Genomic DNA, 23871 nt, shown 5'->3' with positions numbered 1-23871 from the left:
TTCCAGCAAGGAAGCATAATATACTACCTATTTTCATGTTAGTAGATACTATCACTTTTCATGTTATACACCAAATTTACTGTCAAGGCTTTTACTTTAATCATTGGTATAAAGTAAGCATCCATGATTAAGTTTGTTAGATTGGAAGTATTTCCTATTATGTACATTCAGTTTCAATGAAATATGCAAAGATGCTTGAGCCTGAAGGCATATGTACACAAATTATTCTGTCCACAATGGACAATTGGAGCTGCCAGTTGCAAGTTAGCTCAACTTTCATTTCTATGCCAAACAGTCTGCCCTTGAACTCCACGGCTCAGTGAGGTCAAATGCAAAATAGAAGAACATCACCTCATATTGCTCTACAAGTACAGTGAATACTCCAGTTTCAGGAAATCAGCATCCTCCCTGTCTCTTTATTTCCCCTTCTGAGCAATCTAGGTCCTTTCACACACACTCTTCTCCCAGACCACACACACAATCCCCTTTTATGCACTTTTCTTCCTCTCTACCCCTCACACACTGCTTACCCCTCTCCCTGCCCACCCACCTCCCTTATTTGGTTACCCTCTTCATCTTCCTTTTTTTAAGATTTTATAATCTTCTCCCATTTGTCACCTCCACCTATCACCTCCAAGTCTTCATCACTCTCTCCGCCCTTTCCTCCCCACCTAACTTCATCTGCCAATCAACCCCTCATCAGTTGTCTCCACCTATTGTGGCCAGCTCTTGACACACCCTTTGGCCTCAACTATTCATGCTGACTATCTCTGCTCTGCTGTGTCAGTCCAGATGAAGGATCTCAATCTGAAAAATTGGCTGTTTACTTCCTCCATATATTCTGATTAAGTTCCTCGTGTGGCTTTTTTTTTTGCTACAAAAGTATTCTGGTCCACTTATGCCATTGAATAATGGGAAACATATTTACCTTCAGGTACTTCACGGTAAGTAGGGGAAAGAGCAACATATAATGCCATCAGTGTAAAAAGAAGTCACAAAGGATGTTAATGACATGCCTTTTTCACAAGATTCAAACACTCATCCCATCATAATATTACAGCAGTTTCTTTTCAAAAGCAAATTTTAAGGACTAACTTCAAAAGAAGGAATGAAGCAAGTTTTAGGAAGGGAATTTGAGAAGTTATAGTGTAGAAACTCAAAGGAAAGGTGAAATGCAATGAAAAAGAATTTGAGTAACATAGGATTATTGTGTTGGAGGAACGGAGACTAAAAGACAATGGGCCTAATGAGGCTGACAAGAGAAGCAATGCAGAGACTGAAGCAAAAATTCAGGTAAGTCAGAGTAGTATACAGAAAGGTGAAATGCAAAAGACACAAAAGTTACTAGATCCTTAAAGGTTAATGAGTGTAAGGGCGCTCTGTCTGAATGGCCATAGTATTTGAAACAAGGTCAGTGAATTAATATCACAAATTAGTGCAAATGGACATGACTTGTTGGCCATCACAGAAATGTTGCAGGTTGGAGATAATTGGGAATTAAATATCCAAGGGTATTGGGTAATACCGTAGGAAACAAACTTGTAAAAGTCTTTGGTGAGGCCAAATTTGGAGTATTGTGTGTAGTTCTGGTCACCTACATACAGGAAAGATATCAATAAGATGGAAAAAGCACAGAGAAAGTTTACAAGGATGTCATCAGGCCTTGAGGACCTGTGTTATAGGGAAAGGTTGACAGGTTAGGACGTTATTCATTGAAGCACATGAGAATGAGTGTAGATCTTCTTGAGGTATATAAAATTATGAAGGGCATAGATAGGGAGCATACTTGCAGGCTATTTCCCCTCAGGTTGGATGAGAATAAATCAGAGATTAAGGGCAAAAGATAAAATATTTTGAGGGAGCACTTTTTTCCTTGGAGGTGGTTCTAGTGTCGAACAAGCTGCCAGCAGAAGTGGTGGATGCAGATTCAATTGCAACACTTAAGAGAAGTTTGGATAAGTACATGAACGGGAGGGCTATCCTTCAGGTGCGGGTCGATAGGACCAGGCAAAATAGCAATCCAGCATGAACTAAATGGGCCGAAGGGCATGTTTTTGTGCTGCAGTTCTCTATGACTCGATGAAAAGCATGAAGGTAAAGGAGGTAGAATCACGCTGATAATTAACATTAAGATCTGGGTGATTGTGAGAGGTGATATAAGATCTAAAGAGCAGAATGTTGAGTCCATCTGAATATAGACAGGGAATAGTAAAGGGGGAAGATCTCTGGTGGGAATTAACTACAGGCCACCGAATAAAAATATTACATGGCATAGACATAAACCAAGAAATACTGTATCTGATGCATGTAAGAGTGGGATGGCAGTTGACCTGAGGGGCTTACAAATCCCAGCGCAGTGGATTGGAAGACACTGAATGTCACGCTATTGTTTCAAAACAAAAGATGGAGGCAAATGGCAGGTTATTGTAGGTCAGCAGTTTAATGTCTATAGGTGGGAAAATGCTTGAAGTTACCATTAAGAATTAGCAAGACATCTGAATAGAACTGGCTCCATCAGGCTGGCACAGCATGGATTTACGAAGGTCCTATTTGACAAACTCACTGCAGTTTGAGAATGCAATGAACATAGTGGATAGGGGGGGGTACCTGGATTTCCAGAAGGTGTTTGATAAGGTGCCGCATAAAAGGAGCACTATATTAGCACAGCAGTTAGCACAATGCTGTTACAGCTCAGGGCCTGGGAATTTGCAAATCATTTCCGCCACCTTCTGTAAGGTTTCTGTAAATTCTCCCCGTAACTGCGTGGGTTTCCTCCATATGCTCCAGAGGAAGCAATCCCACAGACTAAAGACATACCAGTTGGTAGGTTAATCGGTCTTGGTAAAATTGTACTGTGATTAAAATAGTGTTAAATTGTTGGTTTACTGGGTATGCTGCTCATCGGATCAGATGGGCTGTTCCATCCTGTTGATAGATATATGCATCGGTCAACTGCTTGATTCCAACCTTACCTGAGCTTCCCAAATGCACGTCTATGGAAATGACTACAGTAGGTGTACATAGTACTACAAAATTCTGCAGGTCTCCAAACCTCTTCCATGACCTGAATTACAGGTATACAGAAACTCAGTTGTTGCAACTTCATGAGTTAAGGGATATTATTAAAGTTCTTTGTGGTAAAGGGGGCTTTGTCCCTTTGTCATGAAGATTGTTAAAATTAAATAGACCGTTGAAAAAAAATCTTAAAGGCTTTGAGTGGTGAGTTTGAAATTTACATGAGTAGGATACAAGTTCTTATAAATTATACTGCAGCTAAAACAACTTGTTTGGAGGATTGTGTTCAGTTGAACATCGTGCCTTTGGAAGGATATAGCAACCTTGAAAGCAGAGGAAGTCATAGATGGAAACCATTTGTTCTGATTGTGAGTGCACAAATAGGGGATATGGCCTAAAAATTAGTGACATTGAGAAAGAATACAATACTAAAAACAAAAATGAACATATGCACTTCCTTCTGTAAACAACAGTTGGTTCTTCGCCAGTTGTTAGGTAGCTTTATGCTAAGCAGAAGTATTAAGGGAGTTGGGAAAAAGACAGGTATTTGAAGTAAAGTTACAAAATTGTCATAATCTCAATGAATGTCCGAAAAGGCTTAAAGAGATATAGTGGCCTACTCTGCCTTCTATGTTCATTCTGCAGCTGTTGAATATTCACATCTGGACAAACATACAGGGAGTGATGACATCCTGAAAAAGACACAGCATAGACGTACCCCTGTATACTATTGTGAGCCAGTTAAAGTAAAGTGTCGGAAGGGTGTTACGGTAATAAATAGTGAGCCCTTCAACGCAGGAGAGGAAAACACATGGGTCTTACAACTTTACAATATTTTATGGCAGTTCTCCAGTCAGACTGAGCAATTCATTCTTTTGGACAATAAATCAATTCAGAAGCTGCTTCTTTCAGTTTGCCAGCTCTGAACTAACCTGCCTGTACTGCCACAGAAACAGCCTTCCTGTGATCCATTTGCCAAATGTATTTAAAATCAGGGCCAGTACACTGCAGCTCTGAACTTCCTCTGTTCATGCCTGTCACATACTAAGGAAAAGTTATGAAAGGAAATATGAAGCACAGCTGTTGCTGAGATTAGGCGAAACTAATGGAGATGATTGGTCTTTTAACCTGAACTTTGCCAAAAGTTAGCACGGTGATTACTTCAGCTGAGAATGATGATTTAATGGGTGTTCTTACCTGATGGATCAAAGTCTTGAAAATAATCTGGACATCGTTGGACAGCCACTGTCCCTGGAGGAGTATCATCCCAGCACAGCCAGCCATCCCATGTTCTGTTACAAGCAGTGCCATTCCCTGGTGAAAAGCAAATATGTTTGACATGAGGTAATAAATATTATGGTTGTAATCCATATAATTAATAACTGCAGCATTTTCACAACTATTGCACAGAGACTAGTGGAATTACATCACCTTTTATTCAAAGATTCTGCAAATCTTGGAAATCCAGAGCAACACACACAAAATGCCGGAGGGACTCCAAAGGTCAGGCAGCATCCATGGAAATGAATATGCAGCTGACGTTTCAGGCCAAGACCCCTCATCAGGACCAAATTCTGATGAGACAGAGCCAGCGGCCCATTCGGTGCCAACCCCAAGCTATTTATAAAGTTTTCGTGGCTATAAAGTAAGTATCTAAAAGTTTAAAAAAAGGCTGTGAATAGTGCTAACACTATTCGAGGATGATTGGGACATTGTACTGTTAGCTAAGCATTGCTGTAAGAAATTGAACATGATTTTGTGCACTCAGATCTCATTCAGACAACAAACAAGTTACAAAACTCACGGGTAAGATGGTGCCGAGCTGCGTCACCATCAAGATCCTGGCTCGGACTTGGCTGTTTTTTTTTAAAGGTTCAGAGAGAGCGGGAATTACGGGCCAGTTAGTGATGCAAGGGAGTTAGAAGTCAGAGTAGGGTTTGGGACAGTGACGTGGAGGAACTAGAAGTCAGGCCTCTGTCCTGCGTTTGAAGGCCAGCAATGTGGAGGTCGATAAGGGCCTCTCCTCCATGCTTGTAGGTCAGGGATGAGGATAGTTGATGAAGGACATCCAGTCCCTCTGCTCAGTGTTTGACAGCAACTGACATGGACAGGTGATATTGGGCTGTCCCAAGTTAGTGGATCCTGGGATTGGATAGATCCATGGAAGCAAGAGACATAGGGGCAGGACAGTCATAAAAGCCAGTCTGAAGCATGCCTGGGGCTCATGCCTGGAGTCCAGGGTTCCATCTTTGTTAGTACAGGGGTTGATACCAGATATCTGAGCCTGAAAGTCCATATCAGAAGGTCAGAAGCCCAATGGACAAAGCCAGGAATCTGTAGTGCTGTCCTGCAGTTGGAGGACTGCCCACATGTGTGGGTTGATGGACGGTGGCTGGGAGGGAGGGAAGGAGCTTGTAATGACGTTGTCGTTTTGTTGCTTATTGTGTTCCATTTTGCTGTTTGCTGTGTTACTCTGCCAAGCATCATAGGCGTGCTAGATTGGTCCTGGAATGTGGGCAGCACATGCTGTTGCCGCAAGTACATCCCTAGGTGTGTCAGTTGTAAACACAAATGGTGCATTTCACTGTATGATTCCGTGTATATGTGATCAATAAATCTGAATGAATCTCAGAATCAAAGTAATTGAATCAGGGTTCCATGTCCATTCAGGCATCTGATGGCAGAGGGAAAGACGCTGTTCCTGAAATGTTAAGTGTGTGCTTTCAGGTTCCTGTGCCTCCTCCTTGATGGTATCAATGAGAAGAAGGCAGGTCCTGGATGACGGGGGTCCTTAATGATGGATACTGGGATCTAGTGAGGCTAATGCCCATGATGGAGCTGGCAGAGTTACAACCTTCTGCAGGGTTTTCCTATCCCGTGCAGTGGCCCCTCCATGCCAGACAGTGGTGCATCCCATTTGAATGCTCACCAGGGAACATGTGTAGAAATTTGCGAGTGTCTTTGTTGACATACCAATGCATCTCAGACCCCTAATGAAATATAGCTGCCGCTGTGCCTTCTTTGTAATTGCATCAATACATTGGGCCCAAGATAGATGTTCAAAGATGTTGACACCCAGAAACTTGAATCTGTTCACCCATTCTACATCCGATCCCTCGATGAGGACTGGAGTGAATTCCCTTGACTCTCCCTTCCTGAAGTCCACAATCAATTCCTTTCATTACCGGCTACATAGCAGAAATACTCTGCCACAACAATATTAACTCCTCTTACCCCTTTGATCATGCAGATCCTTCAAATTCTGAGCATAAAGCCAACTGACCATTTGAACTGCAAAAAACGACTCCCTTTGCAGTTACTGTAATAACTGAGAAGCGTCCACTGCATTGGTTGAACAGAATGTGCTGCTGGCTGCGGGGCAGAAACCCGAACAATAAAAGCAATCACTGACACAACAACACAGTTTGCAAGCAGTTATTCCTTGTTTTACCATTTCCAGTGTAAATGGAGCCCTGCATAATCTTTTGGTAGCATTCGTACTGCGCCGTCATTATTTTCTCCCTGGTGAAGGCAAGCCCACGATATCTTTCCACCGGCAAACCCCCTGTTTCATTATCCCTCTGGGCTGCAGCAAATTGCTGCTGGAAAACAAACACAATATTAGAGACATAAAAGAGTTGTTTGTGCTAAGCACCCAGTATACTAGGAACAATGTGTTGTTATCCTGGTTTTGAAGTTCTGTTCTACTAAGTTTAATTGAACTTCACATTACAAGTTGAATTTGATAGTGTTATTTTTGTTGTTTAATGTGAATAGCTGAGAATAAATCTCTCTCTTTCACCTGCCATGCATGCGGATCTGTAGGGTAACCATCAGGTAAATAGTATTCCCAGAAATCATACATCACAACCAGCAAAAAAAAATTGTACAAGAAATGTTATTATTTTCTAAGTTGAGCAAGAAGTCTTTTATGTACCACAAAAAGGGTTCATTAGTTTACTGTTGGAAGCTGTAAGCCATATTCTATAAGCTGTTCACTCAGCTCCCATAGCAACCCCACTACCATCACCTGAACATCCTCATCTTCTGTAAGGTTTACAGTAAAAATCTGCTGAAGTAATTCCCCAGGCATGCTGTGATTTAATACCTCTAATATATAACATGCATCCACCCTGATATAACCACCTCAATAAGTAGTTATTGAATAGTTTTTTTTTACTGAGTAGGTGAGCATGAAGGTAAAAATCCATTTTAACAATAACGGTGAAGCTTAGTGCCATTATAAACAAAGCCACTGAGTGTAGAGTGAGATATACTTGAATCTTATAATAGTAAATCTGGCACATAAATAGTTTGCATCAACACATAAACAATGTGTGTCTTCTACCGCAAATCTGCTGCATTATATGGGTATTACATTTAACTATCTCAACAAATTAGTTTAATTACAGAATTCTTTAGGGCCTACCTTTGCAATTGAGATAAGGAACAGAATCCGATACACCACATTTTCTTTCATTGAAGGCATTGTCTGGAGTAACTCACTATTGAAGATGACAGCCTGTAAAAGGGATAGAAAAAAAAACAGCCTGCATGACAAATGGCAGCAGGAATGTATTAAAATCAGACTCATCACATAATAAAGATTGCACACATTTTGTGCTCGATATCATATATCATAGAGATTCTACATTTCCTGCTTCATATCACAAAACAAAGTGATTGTGTACGTTCCCATGTTGTATTATACATCCAATGGATTCAACAACTTAGTGTGAACACTAAAGAACAATTTGGCAGAAGTACAGCGGATTCTCATTTAAATTCGAGAAAGCTGCCGGCACCTGCCTACTTAAAGACACATCTACATTGAAACTTGCGGGCGAGAAGTGTTCTTCACTTCACATTAATGTAAAAATGACAGTTTAATGCTGGGACAGCTCCAGAAAGAAACAGTATAAAACTCCCTGGAGGAGATAATCTCACGCTACTCATGCCTGATGATGGAATGAATTTACCATGTGGCTCAGTCAATCTGGATGTTAAAGCTGTTCCATATGACCTATTTGACCATTCATGGGAACTTTACAGATGCAAAAATCAAACTGCTGGAGGAACTCAGTCGCTCAAGAAGTGTCTGTGGAGGCAGTGAGATGGGTGACATTCTACATCCAGCCGAACATTGGGACAAGGTGTAGAGGGTAGAAAGCCAGAATAAAGAGGTAAGTTGGAGGACTGAGAAAGATACTGGTAAGTGCTAGGTGAAACCAGAGGTGTTTGGGGATGATATAAAGATGGAGCCAGGTGGAAGAGAGAAGGAGGATGGGGAGTCTTGAGACTGAAGAAGAGGTCGGTAAGAGGAACTTTAAATATACACAGAATTTTAAATGTTCTGTGAGTCCTGACTTTGGCATCTGTACTCTTCCTGTTAAAATTTTAATAGTCATTTGTAATTTTATGAAAGGATACAGCAAGGAAAATTCCATAGATACTTTCCCACTCAACAGAACCAATGCACAATTTTTGACTTCAGATTGCTATCTAAAGTAAATACAGTGGATTCCAGTTAATTGGGATACATTGTGACCAGTACATTTTGGCCCAATTAAGTTGTTGCTCCAATTAGCTGAAGCTTCATGGAAATAGTTAAAAAGGTATAAAAAAGAAAAACTACTGTTCAACTGAGTAACAATTTATGTATTTAAATGAAATATAGAACAAATTAGAGCACTACTAATACCTGTACAGTGCTATAAAACTGTGCAATAGTTCCTAATATTTATGTTCTTTGGTTTGACTATAAATGAACAATATCAGTGCAAACACCTATTGCAGACAATGGACTACCTTCCTACAATGTTTTATTTAGTTACTTCATTCAGAAATTTAACCCTAACCTAATTATGGGATAATTTACAATGACCAATTAACCTCCCAGTAAATTTTTGGACTGTGGCAGGAAATCAGAGCACCTGGGGAAAACCCATGCATTCCACGGAGGACGTACAGACTCCTTACAGATGATGCTGGAATTGAACTCCAAACTCCACTGCCCCAAGCTGTAATAGAATTGGGCCAAGCACTACATTATACTGGTACCTAGATGATTACTTCAGGTGATTGCATCCTCCAAATCTTCATTTTCATTGTAACATTCAAGATGATTGTTAATACCTTCATAAATGCTGAAATAGTGAAATTCCCAGCTACTTCTGGCATCTCCAAGGCTGAATGCTTGAAACCACGACGATCAAAACAGTTTCAAATCACCTTACTGCTTATTTCTCACCAACTATCAACGACAAATAACACAAACACACGCTTTTGACACTATTTAAAAACTGATTGCTCTGAAGACGGTGTAGCATCTATTGGCCACACGAGTACACACAACTGATGCTAGTGAGAAGCTGTTTGGCAACAGTCTCCTGTCCCGGTTAAGTGGCATATTGTCCCAAATAAGCAAAGGGAATCCCAGTCATTTTCTTAATTTAGTTTTTGTTCTTTAAGAGTTGTCTCAATAAACGGCTGCTCTGATTAACTAATGGCCCAGTTAACTGGGGTTCATAATACTTCTATGCAAACATAATAGAAGAGTAATTGTCATTATTATCTTGAAATTATTTTTCCTTGGTGGTTGGAGTGGTACAGCAGAAGAATACAAATTCAACACAGAGCAGTAATCTTAGTGATCTAACTATCAAACTGGGATTGTTCATGTTGCAAGCACGCACACATACATGCACCTGTTTTGTCTTTCCAAAGATTACTCCCAAATACTTTCAGACATTTGACCTAACATAAATATCATTAAATCCACTACATAATCCACAACTCCTGGAACTCCTCATGACCAAGTCTATAATGTAGACACCAGAATGTTGGCCTACCCTTGCTGCTAAGCAGCAAATCACCCAACTCTTTTATTCATGTTACATTCTAAATATATACACATAACCTGGAAGTATGCCAAAATAATTTTGCACATTCAAAAGAAGAATATTTGAAGCATTTATAAATGCATGTGCTTATTTTACATAGTATCCCTCATTTAGAAAGTATTTTTAAAGATATCTTTCTAAAGCACAGAGGATCAATGGCATCTTTTTAAATAGGAACTATAACATGTCAGAGAACACTCCAAAATGTGTGATTAATATGCCAAGGGCTAAAGGTCTTTCCAAGCATGTCTGCTGTAAACAAGTAACATTATTTATAAAGCTCCTTAAAGAAGTGCAACGGTGCTTTTTTTTCCCCTCTGTCCCAGAAGCAATGAACTTCAACATTTTCCATGTGGGATATACCAATTGTAATTCAAATTTTACGTGGATTCAGAAACAACACCAGAGAAGGATGCAGATTAAGAAATTCTGATCCAGAATTTCTGCAGAGAAACATTAGAGACAATTTTCTAAAAGACTGAGCACAAGAGACTCTGCTGCTGCTAGAAAGCCAGAACAACACAGACAAAATGCTGGAGGAACTCAGCATTGGCGGAAAGGAATTAACACTGGACATTTCAGGCCGAGACCCTTCATCAGGACTGGAAGGACAGGGGAAGGAGCCAGAATAAGATAGTGTGGGAAGGGAAGGAGTACGAGCAAAAAGCTGATAGGTGAAGCCAGGTGGGTGATGGGGGGTGGGCGGTGAAGTGAGAAACTGAGAGGTGATAGAAAAGGTAAAGGTGGAATCTGGTATGAGAGGAGAGTGGACTTTGGGAGAAAGGGAAGTAAAGGGGGCATCTGGGTGGAGGGGTGATAGGCAGGTAATGAGAAGGAAAGGGAAAAGAGGAGAGCCAGAGTGGGGAATGGGAAAAAAGAGGGAAAGGGGAGAAAGAAATATTACCGGAATTCAGAGAAATCGATGTTTAAGGTTGGAAGCTACCAAGATGGACGATGAAGTGTTGCTCCTCCAACCTGAGAATGACCTCATTGTGACAGTAGAGGAGGCCATGGACTGACCTGTCGGAATGGGGGTCAGGATGGAGCAAATGCAGATTTTGTCATCGAACACCTTTGCTCCATCTGTAACAAGCAGCATTTCCCAGTGGCCAATCATTTTTATCCCAAGTTAAATTTCATTACATCCTTGATTTTTTTTTCCATTTTCCTGCCTAACAAAGTTTCCCTGACAGAGCAATTGATGTGGATTATGCAACATAGCTGGATGCAAACAGGGCCTTAATATGAGCAATGAGAGCACACTGTCGTTAGTTTGCTTTTCCTTCCAATCGATCTGGATAAGTTTGTTTAGAATATTAGCTTTATTTAATACATTGTTTGCGTCAACAGCCTACACAGTCCGAGGATGTAATGGGAGCAGCCCGCAAGTGTTGCTACGCTTACAACGCCAACATGGCATCTCCACAATTCTCTAACCCTTTCGCCTTTGGAATGTGGGAGGAAACTGGAGCACCCAGAGGAAACTCATGCAGTTGTGTACGATGCTGTAATGTGGAAACATACAGAATTCACAATCACCGACATTGGCTGGGGTTCACTTTAAGAGGCTGGTCTGACGTGATGAGATAATTATGTAAAGGACTTTTACCGTGCTTTCTGTTCAGTATTTGGTGTTCAATTAATGAGTTGCTATGGCTTTTCTTTAAACATAAAATGTCTCCGCTGTTTCATTTGTGGAAAAACTACATGGTCACAGGGAAAATGCATAAACTCCTTACAAATAGCAACTAGAATTGAACCCTGATCGATGGCACTGTGAAGCATTATACTACACATTACATTACCACTGCTGAGCCAACATTGGTGGTATTTTTCTAGGACCCTCAAATGCCTGCTGCTAGCTAGTTCAAGATTCAGAAGTATATAAGTGAGAAGGGATTGCCACTACCAGTTAGTTCTAGGTGTCTTCCTTCGTTAAAGTCCAGTTAAACTTTATAAATAGTGCTTATTTGGGGCTGAAGTCCTTAGGTCTGGCAGTCCAAGGGTCAAAATGTCATCCTCTCTCACCTAACTGAACACAATATGGATTAAGCCTCCCTGATCAAAAGAACAAGCAAGGCTGGGATTGACACCTAGTAGAGTAGGGAACTGTGACTACAACACTCAGAAGCAGCTTGGTTATTGTCTTCAACACCTCTGGTGGCTTACAATGGATGGAGGCTTTAACAACCCTCAAAAGATATCAGTGAAATAAAGTATCATGCTTTAAAGATGCCGAGAATATTTTAAATTTGCATGAGAAAGGAATAGTTTGCAGAAACCGCAGCATTTATTTCAGAATCTGAAGAATTAGTGCACTTGGGACTTGGGTTGCAGGAAGACAAACAATCGCTCGTGTGGATTAGGAAAGAGGAGTGTGACATCAGGATGAACTTGACATTGAATAAGATCTTTTTCATTCCCATAACTATATTTTCATGGAATGAATGAACCATTATGGTGAAGGATGCTGAAAAACAAAGCTATAACTTTCCTGTGATATTCTATTGCTTAGTCACAGCCTATGAATTTAAAAATATTGCATTAAATCTCTTGAGAATTATTATTTTCCATAGCAGAAAGGACCAATTGTAAGATAAAAAAAATGCCTCAGCTCTCCAAAAGCAGCTTTCCCACTGTTATGCAAGGGGTGATTGATAAGTTCATGGTCTAAGGTAGAAGGAGAGGAGTTATTAACTTCAAACTTTCTGCATAATCACTCAAAGAGTTGACCTGCATGTGCATGTAACGAGCTGTATGATTCACTTCTTTCTACCTTAGGCCACGAACTTATCAATCACCCCTCATAGTATTTTTGTATGAAGACAGATATTATGGATGCCAGAAGTGATACTCTAAATCTTAAATGATCTGGCATTAAACGGTCTTAAATGTTTTATTTAATAATTTTATTTATTTAACAGAACACCTTACTCTAGGGGTACAAACTGTTAGCCATTGGGTGGATGCAACATGCAACCAGTTTGCCTAATATTATGTAATTTTGTGACTCTCCTTCAAGAGAAAGCAAAATCAGCTCTTGTCCACAGCAGACTTCACACTGTGCAAGGGGTAACTGGATTAATAGATGATATTTGGCAGAATCTCACAAAGTGAGAGAGACACACCATGAAAACCGACCCTTCAGCCCATTTAGTGTGCGCTCACTGTCAATCACCCATTTACACTAATCCTATATTAATTCCATCTATTTTTTTATTCTTATCAACTCATCTCAGTTTCAGTTATTCACACTATCTGCAATTTTCAATGGCCAATCAACCTGCATGCAGTCTGCATGCCTTTAGATATGTGAAAAAACTAGAGCAACCAGAGAAAACCCAAGCAGTCACAGGGAAACCGTGCAAGAATCAACATTCAAAGTCAGAATTGAACCCAGGCCGCTAGCACTGTGAATCAACGCTTTACTAGTTGAGCCATTGTGAACTAGTTTGAATTGCCTGGGGAACTTCTGAAGAAATTTTCCACTTGTCATTCCTTGCCTTCACTCAATCCGGGTTTCTTTGCAAGTTTCCCCATTCTTACTTGATAACCAGGCGACAAAGGAAGCGGAGAGGGATATGAGAATGTAAAGCATTACTTTATCATGAAGACCAAGAGAGTGATGAAAACTGCTTTTTTCCTGCTCACAGTTTTTACTGTGCTCCTATCTTTAAAGACAATTGACAACAATTGAGATTCCAAATACTGCTTTGTTTAATAGGATTACAAGCCACAGACAAGGCATTTCCCTGCTCTGCATATGTTCCCAGATTCTCAACACCAAGCTAATGATCTTGAGGAAATTGGAAGCTGACATTCAAATGATAAATATGTAGTTATTCAGTGATGACAGAGTTCAAGTCCAAGTTTATTGACACAGCCATACACACCCAAGCTGTACAGTTAGTGCCCAGAAAATTACCTTTTTGCAGCACAGTATATTACAAGCACGAAAAGCATAAATTACATAAATTTAAATTAACATAAATTATGCATAACTTTACAAAACAAAATAAACATAACATTAGTGCAAGTTGAGGAAAATATAGTTCGACATACTATTAAGGTTTTTCAGCTTGGTACAAGAACCTGAGTACAGTGGAGAAATGGGTCAGAAATGATTCAGTCCATTGGGTATATTAAAATGGCAGCTGCTGATGGCTAATTTAAACAGCAAACCAAAATGACTCCAATCCCTCCAAGTGGCTCTGTTATTTTACTGACAGCCTTTCTCCCTCTAGACTGCCAAGCTATTTGTAGTGAATTGAATATTGTACATCAATGTTGTTTTAATAAAGCCAACGGACAACTTAAATCAAAGTCCTGCCATCATCCTCAGTAGATGCTGCACTGCAGTCATACCAGTTTCAGGTGCAGATTATGTTCTCACAGCTAAAATTGTACGTTATTTGGTATTGCATGTTATCTGTCATTTGTCTTTACATTGCAGAAAATACAGCATCATTCATGATATCTTAGATTTTCTAAATTAGTAAGACATTAGATGCTGCATTTTGATTCTATTAATAAATATTCAAGTAAAAGGAATCTATGCTAATTAAGTATGCACAATGTGAATTGTTCCCTTCTGAGGTCTACTGGCAAGACAGCATAATGAGTGTATTTATTAGACCTGAGCAAATGATAAAAATTTACAGTGTGGAAATTTTTACCCTTTTTTTTGCATAATTGTAAAGAATGTGCTGTATTGCAGTGATACTTTTAAGGTTGATTATTTGACACAACAGCTTACTGACACTTGTGTGACTCCACAGAGTGGTAGGTCATGACATTGGACTCCACCTTTCTGCTCCAGGAAAAGCACATAATCTCCCACAGGATGGGAGGGATAAATAGGAAATGGATCTGCTGGCTTAGACTCATTTACCACTTGACAGCTTGTTTGGGAATGGTATTAGCAGAGACAAGAATCCAGATTGCCTACCACCAGTAAGGTATAGGAATGGTGAGGGATAACAGTGGACCAGAGACAAAATGCCATATAGACTTTCCCTTCTGGGGCTCTCAGCATCTCTTAGTGCCAAAACTCACGTTAAGATTGACACAAACGCTATAAACACTAGAGTTGCAAATCAAAGCAAGAAAAATACAAATATTAGCAATAGTTTAATATGGCTTTTAAAGCTATTCTGCAACTGCAAGAAAGTTATTAAAAACGCCCTTTAATACTATTTACTGGTATTACACCAATGCTTCACTGGATCGTTATTAAAGTTATTAAAGATGTCCCTTAATGTTATTTGTTAGTATTACTCCAATGTTTCAACAGATTGTTTGCCCTTAAACAGCTATAAGAACCATCAAGACAGTTAAAAAGATAATCAATATTAAAGAAGAATTTGCTCTATGTGTTCATTATTGTCAAGTCATAACTGTTTTTATAAAGAAAGCCTTATAATTTTACTGCACCCAGAGGACTGAAGAAATCTTGCCACAGTAATACTGAAAGACAGCTAGAGCACAGAGTGCTGAATTTTGATGGGTAAGAGTATATAGGTCATTTGGAATAATTACACAATGTACAATCATGAAATAAGGTACGTGTATGAGTCTGAATGCATTGCTTTAATATTCAAATGACATAATTGATATTGAGTGCAAACATTAATATAAGACTATCATCCATATCTTAGTCATTTATTCCAAAGATTATGGAAATTTACTGTATGTTATTATGATTAATCAGCTAAAACAGATTACATCCCAAGCATTCAAATTACATTTCAATATAATTTATATTTAAGCTCAGAGCACAAATGTGGTATATACATAACTCTGATAAAATAACTGACAATTCACCTAAAGCTAAAATATACCTTCACATAAACTCTTTAAATATCATAATAATGAATAGTTTTCCTAGATAGCTGTGCTGTACTAATCTGAATTAGAATAGTTAATCACAATTGTACACTCAGCCACCACTTAATTAGATACACCTTCTCATTAATGCAAATATCTAAATCAGCCAAACGTGTGGCAGCAACTCAATGCATAAAAGCATGCATGACATGATAAGGAAAAGAAACTTGATCTAGGTGACTTTGACCATGGAATGATTGTTGGTGCCAGACAGGGTGCTTTGAATATTGCAGAAAGTGCTGATCTCCTGTGATTTTCATACACACCAGTCTCTGGAATTTATAGAGAATGGTGCACAAAACAAAAATCATCCATTGAGCCGCAGTTCTGTGGTTGAAAATCCCTTAATAATAAGAGAAGTCGGAGGAGAATGGCCAGACTGGTTCAAGCTAACAGGAAGGCAACAGTAACTCAAATAACCTGGCATTACAACAGGAACAGGTGTGTGCAGAAGAGCATCTCTGAATGTAGAACATGTCGTATCTTGAAATGGATGGGCTGCAGCAACAGAAGACCACGAATATACACTCAGGAGATACCCCATAAAGTGCCCACTGAGTGTCCACTTAATTAAAAAAATTATCCAGGCCATTCTTAACGGAAAAGAAAATATAGCAGAACCTGGTTCTTTATGTGTTCTCTCTAGCACAGCCACATGGGATTTGATCAGATGACTTCATGTAGAATGAACTTCATAAATATCTTATGCACAATGCTATGTTATTGTAGATATCTGTAATGCTACTTTTTATATTAAATAACACTAAATGAAAATCTAGTTTATTATCACTGATGTACATCCTGAAATTTGTTATTTTGTGACAGTACAGTGCAAGACATAAAAAATCTGTCATAAGAAATGATGTAGAAAAGTTGACTAAAATCAATGACATTACAACAAAGAGTGTTGATGGGGACGAGTGCTGATTTTGCTCATTCTCCATGATGGCCATCTCCATGGCACTGAGGCTATGAAGACTACCCTGGCTGCTGTGCTCTGTGCTTGCTAACATGATGAACTGATAAGTGAGGCTTTGGGCCTACTTGGGGCTGCTCCAGGGTTTAGATCAGAGGATGCGTTTTTGGTTCAGAATATTGCTGTTCACTTCATTCATTTGCATGACTTGTATTTTTTTTCTTTCCCTTGTGCATCGAGTGTTGGTCTTTTTTATTTTTATTCTTTTTTTTCTTTAATTGGGTTATTTTGGGTTTCTTGCTTTGTGGCTACCTGTGAGTAAGCAAACCTCAAGGTTGTATAATTTACACATTCTTTGATAATAAATGTAATCAAATCATAAATCATAAATCATGATTCTTGAATCTTGATGTATGAATGACAATGTTTCAGTGAGTATGTTCCATTTTATCTCATCTGTCAATAATGTCTACTTTTCAATAGTCTGGGCCAATTGCATCACAGTACACTGGCTAAAAATATTGGTTGAAAAACTGCACAATAGACTATTTACTGATTGTTTAAAATTGTTTATTCTCATGATTAATCAGCCAAAATTATCTCAATTCATATTGACACATAAGACGGTAACTGATGAATTTACTTTTACATACTAAAGATGCCACAGACTTGTCAATGACTGACCAAACAAATTCAGCACAATTTTGCTTAAAATAATTAATTGTGTTTTTATGTTGCTGCTGTATACTTAAAACCAAATTTGAAGCTCTTTGATTTGTGCTTAAGTAAACCAGTAAAAACATCAATTGCAAGAATCTTAACACTACTGCATCATGAAGATTTTTTTTTGGCACAGTAACAGTTAGCATTTTTGGAGCGTTAGTGTTTGAGATTGCACATAAATCAATTAGAGAAGTATGACATTCAAAGATCCATAACTGGAAAACATTGGAAATACAGTAAATAAGTTGCTACTTTTAGCTATAAACTGGCTTCACTTTCCATGATGGATTATAAGTTAATGCAATAGAAAGTTTGATTTTATTAAATGCAATATATCAAATTTTAAAATCTTATTATAACAAAAATGTTATAAGTAAGGATAACAGCGTCATGAAATATTGAATGAATTATTGCTGAGAAATTCATGGCCTCTTAGGAGTATTTGCTAAAACATGACTGTGCGTGGGTTCCTAGTTAGCTTCATCTCATATCGCTGCGGAATATTTTGTGGGCGTACATCAAGGCGCTGTATACGTAAGCAGCATATTTCTCACACAATTACGCCCAGTGGCAGGTGTAATTTCAGGAGTCACAGACTAACCTGTATGATGTGACACAGGAGCTTGAGCTCTTAAAGCTACAATGCTAAATCTTAGAGTAATTTCAGGTGAACTGATATTGGTTTGGACGACTACTTATCTAACACAGAACTGGAGGTCAGGGCATAAGAAATAAACATCAATTCCCAAGTTCCCAGACCCAAAAATTATATATGTCTTCACCTAAATAATGATCAGAAATCTGATTTCTTATTTTACACACCAAAAGGGATTGCTAATTCCACCACCCCTCCCCCATACCTTAAGCACCGTATGCCTGATTCCTTCTGATAGAGCAAACCGTTCTAACCACCATTTGATCTGGAATTTTTGATGTACTGTATCTGATTGCAATTATGTAAATATTACAAGTTCAGAAAACAAAATATGACCATAAGATATAGGAGCAGAATTAGGCCTTTAGGCCCTCCTAGTCTGCTCCACCATTTCACCATGGCTGATCCATTTTCCTCTCCGTACCAATCTCCTGCCTTCTCCCCACATCCCTTCACGCCTTGATGAACCAAGAATCTATCAACGCTGCCGTCCAGCAAAGGCTCAGGGCACTAAAAGCCAGAACAAATAGACTGAGGAACAGCTTCTATCCCAGAGCTGTGGCCTCCATCACACCACTCCCACAGAACAATGACTGAAACTGTGAGCACACACATGCACACACCAGGGCTCAAATACTTGCACTAACGGCACTTTGTGCATTACTGTGATATTCTGGTGCTGCTGCTACTTATTTTCTGCTACTTATCTATTTAATATTGTTTTTCTATTACTGTCTTGTTTTTATCTACTGCTTTATTTAATTGCCTGAGAGGAAGCCAAACAGGTATTTATATTCTAGTCCTCTCAAAATAAATGCTAACATCGCATATGCCTACCTAACCACTGACTTAGTGTGCAAATTATCCTTTAGGAAATCCTGCATGAGGATTCTGAGATACCTTTGTACTTCAGATTTTTGAAGTTTCTCTTCATTTAGAAATTAGTCAACCCTTTCACCTCTTCTACCAAAGTGCATGACCATACATTTCCCAGCAGTATATATCCATCTGCCACTTCTTCGCACACTCTCCCAATGTGTCTAAGTCCTTCTGTAGCCTTTCTGCTTCTTCAAAACTACCTGCCCCTTCACCTATCTTTGCGTGATGCCAAAAAGCCATCAATTCTGTCATCCTAATCATTGATATACAATACTAAAACAAAAAGCGGTCCCAACGCAGACCCGTGTGGAACACCACTAGTCACCGACAGCCAACCAGAAAAGGTTCCCTTTATTACCACTCTTTGCCTCCTGCCAGTCAGCCAATGCTTTATCCATGCTTGTATCTTTACTGTAATACCATGGGCTCATGGCTTGTTAAGCAGTCTCGTGTGTGGCACTTTGTCAAAGGCCTGCTGAAAAGCCAAGTACACAACATCCTCTGTCTATCTGCTTGTTATTTCTTCAAAGCATTCCAACAGATTTGTCAGGCAAGATTTTCCCTTAGGGAAACCATACTGACTACAGCCTATTTTATCATGTGCTTCCATGTACCCCAAGATCGCATCCTTTATGATTGACTGCAATATGTTCCCAGCCTCTGAGGGTAGACTAACTGACCTATAATTTTCGTTCTTCTACCTCACTCTCTTCTTGAAGAGTGGAGTGAAATTTGCAATTTTCCAGTCCTCCAGAACCATGCCAGAATCCATTGATTCTTGAAAGATCATTACTAATGCCTCCACAATTTCTTCTGCCACGTCTTTGAAAACCCTGGTCCAGGTGGCTTATCTACCTTCAGACCTTTCATTTTCCCAATAATCTTCTCCCTAGTAATGACAACTTCACCCACTTCTACCCCCTGCCATCCTTGAACTTCCGGCATACTGCCAATGTCTTCCATAGGAAGACTGGTGAAAAATACTTATTCAGTGCATCCACCATTTTCTTGTCTATTACTTCCTCTTCACCCTCCACCATCATTTTCCAGCAGTTTGACATCTACTCTCACCTCTCTTTTACATTTTATATATCTGAAGAAACTTTTTGTATCTTCTTTACTGTTATTAGCTCGCTTACCTTTGTATTCAATCTTTTCCTTCTTTATGAGTTTTTATTTACCTTCCATCGGTTTTTAAAAGCTTCCCAATTCCCTAAATTCCAACCAGTTTTCATTCTGTTATATGCATTCTCATCGTTTTTTATGTTGGCTTTGACTTCTCTAGTCAACCAAGGTTGTGTCATCCTGCCTTAGCATACTTCTTCTTTGAACCGAATCTATCCTGTGTCTTCCAGATTGCTCCCAGAAGTTCCAGCCGTCAACCCCGCTAGTGTCCCCTTCCAATCAATTTTAGCCAGCTCCTCTCTCGTGCCTCTGTAATTCCCTTTACTCCATGGTAATACTGATATATCTGAATTTAACTTCTTCTCAAACTGCATGGAGAATCCTATCATATTATGATCACTCTCTCCTAAAGGTTCCTTTACTTTAAGCTCACTGATCAATTTCAGTTCCTTGCACAAAACCCAGTCGAATACAGTTGATCCCCTAGTGGGCTCAACCATGAGCTGCTCCAAAAAGCCATCTACGAATTCCACCTGTTGGGATCCTGTACCAACCTAATTTTCCCAAACTGCTTATTGAAATCGTCCATGACTATCATCACATTCCCCTTTTCATATGCATTTTCTATCTCCTCTTGTAATTTGTAGACCACATCTTCACTACAGTTTCGAGGTCTGTATATAACTCACATTGGGGTCTTTTTACCCTTGCAGTTTCTTAGCCCCACCCACAACGATTTTACACCTTCTGATCCTATGACACCCCCTTTTTCTACCTGCCTGTCCTTTCGATACAAAGTGTATCCTTGGATATTAAACTTACCACTATAATCTTCTTTCAGTGATGCGCACAAAGTCATACACTCAAATCTATAACTGTGCTATATGTTCATCTGCCTTATTATATATAGTGCATGGATTCAAATATAATATCTTCAGTCCTGCATTCATCACTCATTTTGATTTTGTCCGCCTTTTACACTGCATCTCATCTTGTTAACTGCAATTTTGCCTCTCCTTGCTAGCAATCTCACTACAAAATACCTCTGTTTGTAAACCAACTACCCCATCCTCAGTCCTCTCAGTCCAGTTCCCATCCCACTGCCAAATTAGTTTAAACCCTCCTGAACAGCTCCAGCAAACTTGCTTGCAAGGATATTTGGTCCCCCTCAGGTTCAGGTGTAAACCCTCCATTTTGTACAAGTCGTACTTTCCCCAGAAGAGACCTCGATGAACCAAAAATCTGAAGCCCAGACCCCTGCACCAGTTCCTCAGCCACAGATTCATCTGCCAATTTATCCTATTCTTACCATTACCGGCGTGTGGCACAGGCAGTAATCCAGATATTACTACCCTGGAAGTCCTGCTTTTCAATTTTCTACCTACTATAGCTCCCTAAAATCTCTCTTCATGACATCCTCGCCTTTCCTACTTATGTCATTGGTGTCAATATGTGCCAAGACTTCTGGCTGCTCACCTTCTCCCTTTAGAATGCTGTGGACCCAACCTGAGACATACCTGACCATTGTATCTGGGAGGCAACATACCATCTGGGTGTCTCTATCACATCCACAGAATCCCATCTCTATTCTTCAGACAATGGAATCTCCTATCACCACTGGAAGTTCTCTTCCCCTCTCTTTTCTTCTGAGCCACAGCATCAGACTCAGTGCCAGAGACCTGGTTGCTGCAGGTCCTTCCATTGTGGATTGTCCCCTGTCAAGAGTACCTTAAGTGGTACACTTATTATTGAGGGAAACGGCCACAGAGGTACTCTGCACTGCCTACCATTTCCCTTCCTTCTCTTGACAGTCACCCAGTTACCTGCCTCTTGCAATCTAAGGGTGACTACCACCCTGTAACTCCTATCTTTAGCATCCTCAGTCTTTTGTGTGAGCCAAAGGTCATTGAGCTGTAGCTCCAATTCCTTAACACAATCTCTGAGCGGTTGCAGCTCGGTGCCCTGATGCAGGTGTGATTACCTGGGAGACTGGAGGTCTCCCAGAATTTCCGCATTTCACGCACGGAACAAAACACAGCCTCTGGAGTCATTCTCACTGCAGTAACTGTGCCCTAACAGATGAGGAACGTAAAATAAAGAGGAAGAAGAAACTTACCAGATAATTAACCTTGATCAAGCCTGACAAGCCAAGGCCAAGGCAACACTGACCCACCCACACAATAGCTGCTCCGCTTGCCTCTGCCTTATTTTTATTCACCCTTTCTAATGAATCGAATTCACCGATTGGGTGCAGTCCGACTCCAAAAACCGCTGCAAATTGCCGCCTTTTTAAAAATTTCAGCCGCAGAGGCTAAATGAAATTGTTGCTTCTTCTCGTGCTCCCGCTCACTGATTGGGTGCAGTCCAACTCTGAAATGACATCATCATGTACGTGTATTGATGATGTAAGCAGCAGTGGAGTGAGTTCTTTGCTGGGAAACGGTTGACTTAAGCAAACATTCTTGCTCAAAACTCCTGGGTCCTGCAAACTTCAGCAGAGCTCTGTCACAATCAGCAATTTGTGACGAGGATCATGAAAGTTAAAAAGATAAGTGCCTGGAAAATAAAGTGGAACTACAGCACTGAGTTACTTAACTCAGTATGGGAATTCTATGCAGGTTCTTTTGGGTCTGTTCAAAACTATTTTCCCAGTGAATACCAACAATTATTCCTAAAGCTACACGGACTGACGAAAGCAGAATTAAGCAAAGAACACAATGCAAGTCTGTATCTGTAAGAGGAACTAAGAGGGTAAATGTAAATGCACAAAAGGCTTGCATGCTGCACCATTGTTTTAGTGGAAAGCGAAGATCATAGCAGCTCCAATAAAAGATTTAATGGGTAGGCTGGGTGTATGAGCCATTATATACTACAGGCAGGGAAGAGACATGTTTCTCACAGCCAGTAATATCTTTGACTTAGAATGCAGTCATGAGTGGGGGAGTTGGAGAAGAAAACAATATTGTTAATAGAAATCAATCCCAATGTGTGTGGTACATTCATTAATTTCATAGCTCCTTGGGAAGTTTGATTGTGGAAACACTCCAAAACAATCTGAACTGTTTGAGATCACAGAGCGCTATAAATATGACTCATGCAATCAAAACCTAGGAGAGTCAGTCGGTGATGACCTGCGAACCAGGCACCAAAAGTGCAACTTGCTAAATTCACTGACAACGCAAAGCTGGAAAGTAAGTTGTGGGAGAAATATAAAATAGAAAGGGATATAGAAAGGTATCATGAGTGCACAATGATCCATTAAATTAAGGATCGCATGGGAAAACATGAAATCCTATATTTGGCAGGAAATATGAAAATCATTTTATGGTTACATAGATTTGAGATGCAGAGGGATCTGGTTAACTGACTGCATGATTCATAAAAAGCTAGTATGAAGGTAGACAAGTAAATAAGATACCTAGTGGAATGCTATCACTTACTGTTAGGGGAAATGAATGCATTCTTAGATAAATTAACAGAAGGATCCAATATACCATTTTCATTACTTCAGTAGAGAATACCACTTAGAACTATGAAGCCTCTGCAAATCCCAAACAGAATAAAGTTGGTAATGAAATTCATATTGCTGTTCTTATTGCGAATGAGGGAGGTTACTCTTCAGTTGTACAGACCATTGGTGAGACCATATCTGGAGTACATTATGCAGTATTTGTTTTCTTATTTAAAGAATGATGTGCTGGCTGGGGGTGTAGTGGCATTTGTACCAGACGTCACAGCAGCCGGTTCCAGGTTCGAATCTGGCCAGCTTC

At 39.7% G+C, this 23871-nt stretch overlaps 1 protein-coding gene across 2 annotated transcripts in view; it reads right to left on the bottom strand.

Annotated features, from left to right (window-relative positions):
* LOC140199509 (calcitonin gene-related peptide type 1 receptor-like) overlaps positions 1-23871 on the bottom strand; it is a 94276-nt gene that overhangs the window by 31041 nt on the left and 39364 nt on the right. The window contains exons 2-4 of one of the 2 annotated variants that reach the window (XM_072261718.1): positions 7445-7537; positions 6467-6617; positions 4213-4329 (exon numbers count right to left, since the gene is read on the bottom strand). In XM_072261718.1, the coding sequence (XP_072117819.1) occupies positions 4213-4329; positions 6467-6617; positions 7445-7504 (328 nt within the window). In that variant the 5' untranslated portion in view covers positions 7505-7537. The remainder of the gene's footprint in view (positions 1-4212; positions 4330-6466; positions 6618-7444; positions 7538-23871) is intronic. The other variant, XM_072261719.1, reaches the window with a different exon arrangement.

The sequence above is a fragment of the Mobula birostris genome, chromosome 6, assembly GCF_030028105.1.
Source record: "Mobula birostris isolate sMobBir1 chromosome 6, sMobBir1.hap1, whole genome shotgun sequence".
NCBI lineage: Eukaryota > Metazoa > Chordata > Chondrichthyes > Myliobatiformes > Myliobatidae > Mobula > Mobula birostris.
The sequence above is the reverse complement of the archived record's forward strand: the minus strand, read 5'-3'. Positions and strand labels throughout refer to the sequence as shown.